General features: G+C 37.8%; 1 protein-coding gene across 1 annotated transcript in view; it reads left to right on the top strand.

Annotated features, from left to right (window-relative positions):
• LOC144631062 (gamma-glutamyl hydrolase-like) overlaps window positions 1-12,964 on the top strand; it is a 49,048-nt gene that overhangs the window by 16,214 nt on the left and 19,870 nt on the right. The window contains exons 2-8 of the mRNA XM_078489439.1: window positions 4,068-4,179; window positions 4,871-4,921; window positions 5,748-5,832; window positions 6,292-6,460; window positions 7,428-7,534; window positions 8,749-8,842; window positions 10,267-10,404. Of these exons, the coding sequence (XP_078345565.1) occupies window positions 4,884-4,921; window positions 5,748-5,832; window positions 6,292-6,460; window positions 7,428-7,534; window positions 8,749-8,842; window positions 10,267-10,404 (631 nt within the window). The 5' untranslated portion in view covers window positions 4,068-4,179; window positions 4,871-4,883. The remainder of the gene's footprint in view (window positions 1-4,067; window positions 4,180-4,870; window positions 4,922-5,747; window positions 5,833-6,291; window positions 6,461-7,427; window positions 7,535-8,748; window positions 8,843-10,266; window positions 10,405-12,964) is intronic.

Genomic DNA, 12,964 nt, shown 5'->3' with positions numbered 1-12,964 from the left:
GGTTATTAGGGACCCTAGCTTACCAGTCAACACCTTAAATAAAAAATATTGTTCGACCTGTTTACAATGGATACACAGCAGGTGATTTACACCCGCACAAATATCAGGTTTTTGTTAGAAAAGCGCCCGTTAGGTGTTTATTTTGCAATTATCCTGCTCTACAAATTGACTAACTACATTGAATGTGTTGATTTGTGTCAAGGTGAAGTTGTCAGGCTTTTCACAAGAAACTCACAAAGGACTTTCTCGTAGAAAATGGACATCCTTTCTATTCAAGGTTCTTTGAAGTCCACGCCTTGAAAGCGTTGTGTTGTGACAAAGTGAAGTGGTCGGGCTTTTCACAAGGAACTTACAAAGGGCTTTTTTTATAGAGAATGCGCCTTCTTTCTAGTCAAAGTTCTTTGAAGTCGACGCTGGCTTCTGGAATTTTTGTTGCAATTGTTTTTCAATATGTTTTATCTTTTGAACACCACGAAGGAAAACAACGTTATGTTATCCCAGAAAGCGTGGTTAAAACAAATCGTCCAATCATCGGTGAGTACGGTCTTGTTGTATGTATTTTTCCAAAACAACTCAACCTCGAGCTCCTAAGAATCTGTTAGGCTAGAATTTGCCAGTTAGACCCTCACTTTATAACAACCTATTCAGCCTTAAATTTGGAACAGGTTCCTATTTTCTTAAATCGGTTAAAAATTTTGGATTTTTAGGGAAATCCGTGTGATTAACGTTTGAATAGTTTTCTGTTAAAGTCAATTTTACATAAAAACTTATTTGATATGCAAATTTTATATAAGGAAAAGGCTGCATATAATACCACTTAAAATTCTATTAGCAACAATGTAAATTCTTCTTTAGAAAATAAGAACCTATTAAGAACCTAAATAGTGTAAATTTTTGTAAGAACCTGTTTAGGCTAGCTTGGAAAAAAAAAATGCAGGTTATGAACTGGATAGATCGATTAGTTAAAATCCTGATAATAATATGACTCTATAGAGTGAATATAGTTTTTCGAGAGTATTGGTAGCGTTTTTATAGTGAAAGTGAATGATTGCGTATCATTCATTTTGTATTATCCAAAGCGGTCAGTGTGAGAGTGTGGAAGTCATATTATATACACTGCTTATACCTAATCGTACCTTTTTGGTACGCTTCGGTAGCATATCAGGCGAGTTTGGTCGAGACATGGTTCGTATTTTGGCGAGAAGCAGTCGAGCCAAAATACCCATGGCGAGACCAAACGAGCCTGATATGCAGCCGAAGGGTATTAAGCGCTTCTGATTGGCTACTTGCGAATATGGGTACGGTAAAGTGGTATAGCGAGTGGTAGCAAATCGATAAAAATGGTATCACACATGTGTGGATAAAAATGATATCCACACATATGTGATATCGCTTTTGACCAATATTAATCAGCTCGCAGAGTTTGCCACTTTTAAATGCTCAATGAGCCAAAGTTTATAGATATTAAGTCGAAACATCTTCAGATCTTCCTCGGCAATCTACGGTAATCTTCGGTAATCTTCGGTAATTTTCGGAAAAGTTCGGAAAATGTTCGGAATATTTCGTACGACCTTTGGACAACATTTCGAAATTCCTCGGAAATCTTCGGAAAATGGTCGGAAAACTTCGGAAAATCGTCAAAAACATCGTAGTTATTAGTTTTATATAATAAACAGAATAATACATGGCTTCTTGGAGATATGAAATTATCTTCTCATGTTCAAAATCGATATGACACTCGTTCGCTGCGCTCACTCGTGAGCTATCGATTTGAACACTCGAAGATAAATTTAATATCTCCGCGCGACTATGTATTATCCTCAAAGAAATATCCTTTATATCAGAGAATCGAGATACAGTTTAAATGGCTTTATGGTACCAACTTGAGCCTAAACAGAAATCATTGAAAGAAACAAAGTTTTTTGTTTCTGAAGAAACGGCTCTGTTTTGCTACGTCGGCAAGTGAAACATTGCGTGACTTTTTATCAACAGGAAACTGATAAACGTAAATAAACCGCCGTAGCCAATTTTGAAAAGCTGACGTTTCGAGCGCTAGTCCTTCGTCACAGCAAAGTGAATGACGGCTTAAGGTGATTCCACGGAATTGCATTGCGCATAAGTTTTCGCGTCATTTAGTGCGCGCACGAGCGCGCGCACACACAGAACACTAAAATATACCCTTCAGGCTAAGCTTGATAAGGAAATAAATGGTCGTTTTGTCTTAAACGAGCACGGTGACCCCCATTTTTTTAAGGCATTAATTTAAATGTCATACGGTTGTCTACAATATATCGCGATTTAAAGAAAAGTTTAAAATTCTACATTAAGATATTTTAATTTTAATGCCGTAAAAAACACGTTTTTAGGTAGTGCCGTTAACGTGCACACAAAGCAAAACCTTTAATTTCTTTCATTATCTTAATTCCTGTACAATAAGAATAGTTTATAATAAAAGATCAAAGTCTGTTTTGTTGAATTAGACTTATACTTTAATGCAAAAATGATTTTTTTCTAGAAACAATAGTTCCCCATTCGGATTACTAGGGTTCCTAACATATACCTCACGGGTCGTTTATTTACTATAATACCCATCCAATTTACACAAAAATTAACTTGCGCGGTGACCCCCATTTTTTATTTCATTTTTTTAATGCTCATAACATAATTTTAACCTGGACGAAGTTTCAGAAAATTTTTAATACTCCTTCCATTTTAGTGAAATCACCTTAAAACAATACTCAAACAGGGTACTGAAATTTGAATCACCACAAAGTCTGTTATTATTGAGGTTGCCTATTTACCGAGTTAGGATTTCGATTTGGATTTTCGAGTTGGATTTTCGAGTTAGGATTTCCGAGTCAGGATGAATCGAAATCACCGAAACAAGCAAAACTTCAAGATTTCCGCCACTTACCGTACTATACAGTCCGGTTAGCCTACAATGCACTCTGGTTAGCTTACTTTACACTCCGTTTAGCCTACTTTGCACTCCGGTTAGCCTACTATATCTATGCACTCCGGTTAGCCTACTATACACTCCGGTTAGCCTACTATACACTTCGGTTAGCCTACTATACACTCCGGTTAGCCTACTATTCACTTCCGTTGGCCTATTATGCACTTCGGTTAGCCTGTTTACAGTTAGCTTTCAATAATTGTTATTGGGTTTTGCTTCGCCAAAAAAAACCCTGACTCGAAAATCCTAACTCGAAAATCCAACTCGAAATCCTAACTCGGGAGTTAGTTTGTCTGGTTATTATTATAGGTGCAAAGTTAAGTAGAGACAGTGTAGAGATAACGTCAACACGTCGTCGATGAAATGGCTTAACCACTAATTTTGTAACACCGTTAAATCTACGGTATAAGCCTTGAATTTTCTTACACAACTTTTCCGGTTATTTCGGTTGCAAAGCAAATGGCAAAGTAATTTGCCTGAAGATCTGTTCGAAATTAGTGCACTTCGTTTTAAGGTACTTCTATTCACTCCAGGTTGATTGATTGATTAATTAACGACGTTAAGAGTGTGATGATCGGAGGGTTCTACTTTTGATTGAATGGCACCAACTGTTAGAAAATTCTGTAGCAAAAAAATAAATAACAGGAAATAAAATTTATTAAATGGTAAAGGACGGACCATTATTTTCTTGGGGGGGAGGGGGTATGAAAAATTTACCTCTTTAACCTTTTTTTTATTATTTATGCACCTCTGCAAACAATTTTTTTCGAAATTCAACCAATTCCATCCCTAAACGCCGTCTCTTCTGGTCGATTTCCTGATTATGATAAACACTTATCATTATTCGACGGCCATTTCAACATGTCTAGCCCCCCAAATGGTAAACAACAGGAGAGTAGCTAGGATTTCAAATAATCCCGTTGAAGAGGGGGGTGGGGAATTAACCATTTTAATTAACTATTTTATAGCAATAGATCCTCTGTACAGTTATCCAAAGTTCTTTTACTTCTGTTAAACCTAAATTTTTTTAACCTTCATAATTTGCAACGACTAAACTTGCTCTAGTATTTCAAGGGTATTTTTTATGATTGTGTCAACTTTTTAAAATAAGGTATCGTGACTCAAGAGACCAATGAAGAGCTTGCGCAGTTCGGTGACCAATACCTTGCTGCTGTCTACGTCAAATTTTTGGAATCCGCTGGTGCCCGAGCTGTACCAATCTTGTATCCTCTGAATTTAGTTATAATAACAATTATTATGATGATGGTGATAATGTTGATGATGATGATGATGATGATGATGATGAAATGTTAATGATAAAGACAATGACGGAAATATTAAAAAGGAAAAGATTATGATAATGATGATGATAATATTGATAGAGATAATGATTATGGTGATAATAACAATGATGAATAATTTTACTATAAGACCTATATAGAAGCTCGTATCTATAAAAAGTTCTCGATTTTGATTGGTTCTGCGCTCGCCTATTTGTCGCATAATTGGCGCGCGATCACGTGGATGTTCAATTACAGGTATCCAATTTGAACAACCTCAAATTGGATACCTGTAATTGGACACCTACAACATTCGCGCGTCAATCACGCGCATTTAAATGGGTTCTTTCTTGCTGCTTTCCCACTGTTTGTACCACCAATTGAATTATCCATTGACTTTTTCGCACTAAAAAGGTTCTCAAAGACTTCCTCACCTCGAATTTTGTTATTCATACGATAAATTAGTAATTGGACCTCGTGTGGCACAATTCAGAGAGTAATCGTGCTCGTAATTTCAAATCATCCTCGCGCTGCGCGCTCGGCCGTCTTTGATATTACTCGCCCGATTTCTCCCTGAATTGTACGACACGAGGTCCAATTACAATTACAAATCGAATTACTTGACTAAACAAAGTGTGAACTCCAGCATGGAAGAAGTAGAAAGAATGTTTCATTCTCTGAACGGGTAAGTAAACTTTGTGAATTAGCAAGAAAATCAAACAATTGGCGTCCATCGGTCTCCAGTTTTTAACAATGAGCGTACCAGGTTTTCAACGCGCACAAAAAATTGATACAAATAAGGGTTCTCGATTACTTTAACTCTTAGTTTATGTTTTTTGAACACTTCGGTTATCGTGAACAAACGACAAAAGCGATCAAAAGGCATTTAAAATAAAAAGCTTAAAGTATTTGTCACTGCCAAATGAGATATACAGTAGTGGTTTAATTCGCTCGGGAGAAACTAAACAACACAACACAACATGGCCGTTCCAAAGCACACGGTTTAATGACAAGAATTGCGGGGATTACGAGTCCCTTAAAGTTACACTAGTTTCCAGTTTACGACGCGACGGGAATAACAATGTCCCAGTTGCAATGTGAAATCTAAATTCTCAGCTTAAACTATTCTTTAAGTCAAAAGTGTCACTCAATCCAACATCAAGTGTGAATTACTAAATCTGACTTTTGACAGTCATATTTTAAATTGAAAGAAAAAAATGAGTAAACACGAGCGATTGAATGAACTTTGCAGAAACGTATGTCATCGAAAAATGATTTTATATACTGCAACGGTAAAAATATTTTTTGATAAAAAGACACTGATTTATGAACGTGCGCTAAACATAATTTGTAACACGGTTGAGATAAAAAGCAGTTAGTCTGCAGTAAAAGACAAGAAATCAATCATACGGAAACAGTGTGCATGTCACGTGGAGCCGGTAGAAATATTGAAATAACAGTAAAATTCACGCCTAAAATGCAAGTAATCAAAAATCTGATTTGTGTGTTAGGGTAATCCTTCCTGGAGGTCATGCGAAGCTAAACCAGTCTGGATATACACCGGTTGGAAGAAAGTTACTTGAGCTTGCCATTAAGGTTTGTTCCTTGTGAGAAAAGAATCAATTTCAGAGCAGCGGACGTAGCGGTATCTTTTATCTTTTCCCGCCAAAAAACTACTTTGCTTTCAATACATCGTCATAATAACGCATTTTTATTGGAAAGTCAGCTGGGGATTAGTTAGTAAGAAGAATTAAAAAAAAAAACAGAAAAATGTTGACTCCAAGGCTTAGTAAGGACGATTAAATGCAGACGGCCACACAACGTTAGGAAGACGACTATGGCAAAATCATTTGCCGTATCTCACGTAACTTGGAGATGCACTTGCTAGCACTCACTCGAGGTGTATACAACACGTAGTTGACTAATTGGTCCTGTCGAAAAGAAGTTGACTAGTCGAAGTATCGGCCAAACCCAATTAATCTTGACAAATACTAAGTGTCTTAGTAGCATTTTACACAGAAGCATATAGAGAGAAACTCTGTTAAATTCTTTTAGGCATACGATGAAACAGGAGAGGTGTTTCCGATCTGGGGAGAGTGTCTGGGACTTGAATTAATTGCCATGCTTGTCAGTGGCAGAGATTTAAGTCTCGGCCAGTATGATCAGTCCTTTCTAAGCAGTACAGATGCAAGGAACATTAGCCTCAAGCTCGATCTACCTGCAGGTAAATAAAGAAACAGTTCAATGATTCACATTCTACATGAATAAATATTTTTCGTTAAGTTGTATCTTAAACCACAAATCAGTTAAGCAAACTGGGGGTCACCGAGCTCGTCTATGAGTTGAAAGCACTAAAAGCTAAAATTCAGGCTACATGGTTGCTATGGTAACCTGTCATGTCAAAACGATGACAACTGACATGTTCAACAACGATTGAGAATTTGTTTGGATGGTAGTACTCAGCAATCAACGTATTATTGCTAGAGACCTTTGCGAGAAGAGAAAAACATGTCACATCATCTTAAAAAGAAGAGCAACAAATATGTAACAAAACACTATCACCGTTTGTTCCTCGGTTACACTTCGTGTGCTTTAAAAAACTAAGCATTGGTTAAAAAGAGACACTCAGTGAGCTATATATTGAACACCATCTTGTGATGTTTTACACTGTGAGAAGTCGCATATAAGAACCTAGTGATTATGAGCCAGGCTAGGATTTTCTATTTGATTAAGACCCCCTTTAGACCCCCTTTACATAAGAACTTGCTTTCAGTAGCTTTTAGTTATAAAGTAATAAAGGGCATGTAAAGATTATGAAAAGAAATGAGATCATTTAGAATAGGGTTTGTATTTTTTTTAGATTGCAGTTATTTAGACACAATTACGTGTATATACAATACATTGCAGTAATACAAACACTTTTTTTTTCTTAAGAAAATAAAAACATGTTTTAGAACCTAAATAGCCTAACTTCACAGTAAATACCAATTACATAAGAACCTTTTAGGCTAATTTGGAAAAATGCAAGTTGTTGTATACCGGTTTTTACTTTTTTGTATGAATTAAGTCTGAAGTTCAAGTTTAACCACGTATCGGGTTAAATGCCAAAACTCGAATTTAAGAATTCTGGATTAGGAGTATAAGTAGTAACCATTTGATCTGACCACGCTTCTTATGTGTTATTTTTCCAGACTATAAGTCAACTAAATTGCTAGGTTCAGCCCCGGATCATATTGTTAAGTACTTAACAGAGAAGGACATAAGCTACAACAATCACTATAGAGGCATCACGCCAGAGGTGAGCTAGTTATATATGTTGTGGTTCAATTTTATATCGTTGGTACAATTTGGCATTCCCTTTGTTTTATATTCATTATCATATATTACCAAACACCAGAACAAAGGAAAATACCATATTGTATTAATGGTAAAATTAAACCACAACATATACGTTTCTCCATACTGAAGTAAAAACTTAGTCGTGTTTTGTTGGAAATCCGCGAATCTGATTGGTTCTGCCATTGTTTACTATTTGCTGATGGAACACGATAACACGAGTATTACTCTTGAAAGAGAAAATTATTCTTGATTTTTCGCATAAAAGAACATAAAATTGTTGGTTTTGGAATGCAATCCTTTAGAGTTTCTACAAAAGCAATAAGCTACTCGCCCTCGTTTACTATGAGAGATAGTCAATTCGGCTGCGCCTTGCTGACTATAAGGAAACTCGGGCTCGTAGTCTAATAGCCCTTATGCATGCTTACGTCAACCTGGCTAGTTTCACCACCAAGCCTCGCTTTCAAAGTACAAACTTGTTAATATTATCATAAACGTACGAATTCCCAACGCAGCGAAGATGAAAAGAATACCCACGTGAAAACTGCATGAAGGTGGCGAAAGGTTGCGAATAATTTGCGTAAACGAGGCTTGGTGGTGAATTTTGAGCTTATGACGTTATCCTGCATAAGGCCTATTGGTAAATACAAGTTAAACATTGCTTGGCTAAATGATGTTACTCTCTACATGTTTGGCGTTGTGATCGCCAGAACGACTTCTGGCGAGAAGAAAAATCAGACTTCCGCATGCGTAGCTTTTAAAAGAATGACTCAACAAACTTGTTGTTTCCAAAACCAATCGAAATCTACACCGCAACTTTCAAGAGTTGCTCGTTTCGTCAACCTTGCGCAGTAAAGAACGAAGATTTGAGCTACGAGATTGAAAATTATGGTTTTTTGTGGCTACGTACGCAAGCGCAGCGCATGCAGTCACCATATGCGGGTGAGACTGTAAAGTTCTACTCTTACAAAAAAATGAAATATTGTTTTAAAGTTGGTAAAAATAAATTTGTTTCAAAAAATGGACTCGTTTGTTTTGTATTATGTTCTTACAGATCGTTTGATATGCTCATGACATCATGTTACATAATAGCATGTGCTGTAATTGTAATTCATGATATCAAATGGAATATTCTTTACTTGACTACTCATTATGCCTGCTTTTCATTTTCAACAGACATTTCAGAAAGATAAAAAGTTAAGAGAGTTTTTTCAAATAGTTTCAACAACCAAAGACAGGAAAGGAAAAACGTTCATATCAACTATGGAAGGTAACTAAAAAGCGTTACTTTACGCCAAAGAACATCAGCTGTATTAATATTACTTTTAGTACACTTAACAAAATTACTGGATTCTTGTTGGACAAGAGCAGTACTGATTAATCCTAAATTGAACTCCCTAGGAATACTTACTACTTTTATTTCCGAAGTTGACGCGAAGTCTGCCGAAGATTACCGAAGTCTTCCGAAGTTGACCTGAACACTCCAAAGATTTCCTAAGTTGAACCGAAATTAGCATATATGTGGGGTATTGTTTTTATTCAAAAGCAATGTTTTAAATTTTTTGGAGCAACTTTCAAGCAACTTTTTGGGAGATTTCGACCATCTTTCGGGCATCGCGGGCAAGAAAAACCATTCGTGGATAAAGTTTAGGTCGAAAAGGAACAGCAATCCACGCTCTGTTGACTGCTAATAAGCAATTATTGGATGAGGTTGAGCATGATATCGTGAATTATCAAAACCGAGGTCTGTGTTATCTGCCTCAGCCTTCGGCTTCGGCAGATAACACAGACACGAGGTTTTGATAATTCACGATATCATGCGAAAACCGAATTCAATAATTGTTTTATTATACGTTTTCAAACAATTTGCCATCACTTTTTCTAGCGCCGGTGTAAAACTTCGTCAGAACATTGGCCAAAGTGGTGTTATCTTGTGGTTCCTCCAGGATCTTTTCCCTCAAATAATCATTCAGAATTTTTACACTTGTTTTTGTTGTTCTCTTGGTGTTTTTAGAATCTTTATTCTCGATCAAAACTTTCAATTTCTCTTCGGAAACGGAGGCGAATCGCTCAGCCATATTTTAAAGAGTTTGACAGCACTACACGGACGAGGGGCTTGAAAACTAGGCGGACTTTGAACTCGACATGATAACCGAGTTCACATGCTACTGTATATTGACTGAATGCTCTCGACCAATCACATGTTTCAAAGTAATTCTAATGTATAATAACATTATTTATTATATAGCCGCTAGTGTTTTACTGGAAAATAGACCACTCGTAAAATTCATACGAAACTGCATCCGGGACTGTAGTGGCGTATTTCCCATATCCTCACTAGTGAGGATATCGATGACGTCATTTCCCGCCTTTACACGGTTCATGTTTGTGCAAGGCCGCCAAACGCCGGTTGGAAATGGCGAGCTATCGATTCGTGAAGTTCACTGAAGCCAAAATAAAATGTGTTACTGAGGAGCAGGAAAATGCTAACACGAAGAAGAAAACTTCAAATGTCTTGAAATTGTAAGAGCTTCTAGCTTGTGGAGAAGAAGAGAGGAAAATCAAGAAATTCCAGCTGCCGAAGCAATATTTTACTCATTCGCTGCGCTCATTCGTAAGATATTGCTTTGCCACTCGAAAATAAAATTCATATCTTCGCGCCGCCGTGTAATATCCTCTATTTATCTCTCCCAGCTCGAAAATATCTAGTTTACATGTTGCAGTGGCATCCAACGAAACCTCAGTTTGAGTGGTCAGCGGAGGAAGACGTCAAACACACTCAGGAAGCCATTCTCGCTGGACAATACTTTGCAGACTTTTTTGTCAATCAAGGTAACACGTACCCTTGCAGATTGCCTCTAACCCTTTTAGTTGATTCCAGCCTAGTGCCCAGGCGTTCCCTTCCCGCTTATCAATTTGGTGCGAAATGTCGTGACGTCACCGAATGACACTGACACGCCAACCCGTTCCCAGGCCCTTAGGTGGACCTCGCGCTCGCCCGAGAGAGGAGGAGAACGCCTATGTTACGTACTTTAACTGATTTTTAAACCGCCAGAATTTATATTTGTGTCGCAGGAAACCTAAAAATAATAGTCCATTTTTGTTAAAGTGCTACTATGACCAAAATTTTTGTTTTTCTTTTCGACTTTTTCTAAAGTCAATTTGATCAATAAGTCTATATTTAACTAGCGCGCTAGAATTTAGAACGTTGCGAGCGATATAAACCTTGAAATAGCTTGCCGAAAATTGTGGAAAACCCGTCCGCCATTACTCGGACGTCTAAAGTGAGCCAGCGACTGTACTGAAAAGCGGATTTACGCATGAGTTGGATCGTGACGTCATATGCGCATCGTCGCTTCGAGCTTCGAGTGTTCCAAGAGAGAATATACTGAGAATTAACAGGGTTATAAAAGATATTTTCTTCGACAAATTCTTCGTCTAGTTTAACCGGTGGCGAAACCGAAGCCGCAACGAAGAGAAATTGCAATTTAGCTGTATCGTTTCTTATAATGAGAATTTAAAGCCGTTTGCCGTCGGTCTAAAGGGCAATGTTTGTATGCAAATACTTCATTATTTATTTCATTCGATGAGGTTTTGGCGCTGTATGCCTACAACGAAGCTGCCGTCTTCTTGTCCGATCGAAGCACCGATCGAAGAAGCCTCGAAGAACGAAGAGGAACGGCGATTCAGGGACTACATACGTTTGAATACATGGTATGACGAGAAAAACGTTTGAATTAATAGAGCTGCATATACATGTAGGTTGCTATTGCTGTTTGCGAAGGATTGAAATGATCTTAACTGTTGTTTTCATTCTTGTAATCTGTCATACACGCCATGGGCATAATGAGCTAAGTAGAAATCTATCTCAGCTGTTTATTCCGAAAAAAGCTTAATAAACATGAAATAATGTAAAATTTATACAGAAAAATTAAAGTCAACAAGATGGTGCAGGTGATCAATGGATTTAGCTCCTTGAGTTCTATACAGTTTTACCTTCCTTGACTACAAATACAGTCAGGTAATAAACCTTTTTAAAACTAAGTGTTTTAATGGGTGATAACACTTCAGACATCCAGCTTCAGCCAGCATTCAGTATTCCTGTTTCTTAAAATAAGAAAACTATTTGAACACTGTAGAGTCCTTCACTCTATTTACTGACAATGTTATGAAACTGACCCACAAGTAGCAGCAAAACTGGGTAGGAGTAGTTTTTCTTATTCATTTCACCCATTTGTTTCCTCTTGGCCCCATGATTTTTTGATGCACAACATGGGAGCAAGTAAAATAAGGAGTTTTAAGCTCATAAACGGGAACACCTGGACCTCGAACAAACACTGGGACCTTGATCAAATGTTCCAGTTTTGAACCGGCATTTAAATGAAGCCCGCGTTGAGTCGGGGTCTGGTGTCTACTCAAGAAAATACGGTATCATATGCAATATGACAGCGGCTCTTTCTAGAGAACACCACTGGCAGTACATTGTGCATCTGCAGTATGTGTATGTAATTGAGGGTTCAATTTTGGGACTAATCTTGTGTCAATTTAACGTGACTGTAAACAAGCCAGCTCCGTGTACCACCCTAAATAAACAGACACCCTATTGGAGACAGTTTTCTCCTTCCATAAGGGGTTAATTCCCATAAATGTGCTTCTAAATGTGCTCCCTTGATGCAAAAAGGCAAAGTCTGCATGCAAGCCTAGTTGCCCATCAGGCCAGAGCATATCTTGGTTAAAGTAGGATTAAGCAACCTGGATGAGATGGAAGTACAATTGCATCACAGGTTTAACCTCCCCACTCCCCCCACATACATGTAATGACACTGGTGTGGGCTCACACCTGAACGGCTTGATTCAGAGTCTTGCGCACTGACCATTAGGTCACCGCACCTAAATCAATACAACTACCCCATTACTATGACAACATTTTTATTTATGGTACAGGTTTGACCGTATTTGTTGTCGGCTTCGCAGTTCGTGTATACTCTTTAAATAAATATACATATATAATGGTTGCAAGGGTCCTGCGTGACCTCAAAATTACCCCCTTGTTACAAAAAGGCAAGGTCTGCATGCAAGTCTAGTTGCCCATCAAGCAAGCTTATCCTGGCTAAGTAGGATTAAGCAACCAGGAGTATTTCTACTTCCCCCCTGGATGAGATGCAAGTATAAGTTCATTAAAGGTTTACCCTCCCCCTCCTCACACCATCAATTTGCCGGTTCCCATTCTACACTTGGAGAGGAGGCACCATGAGAGTAGTCTTGCCCAAGAACACAGCACAATGACACCAGTAAGAGTTCACACCTGAACCACTAGATCCGGAGTCCATCAACTTACACTTAGGCCACTGCACCTCAATCAATACAACATTTTTATTTATGGTACAGATTT

This window comes from Oculina patagonica, chromosome 11 (assembly GCF_052425735.1).
Source record: "Oculina patagonica isolate OP01 chromosome 11, crgOcupat, whole genome shotgun sequence".
Taxonomy (NCBI): domain Eukaryota; kingdom Metazoa; phylum Cnidaria; class Anthozoa; order Scleractinia; family Oculinidae; genus Oculina; species Oculina patagonica.
This window is presented reverse-complemented; position numbering and strand designations above follow the sequence as displayed.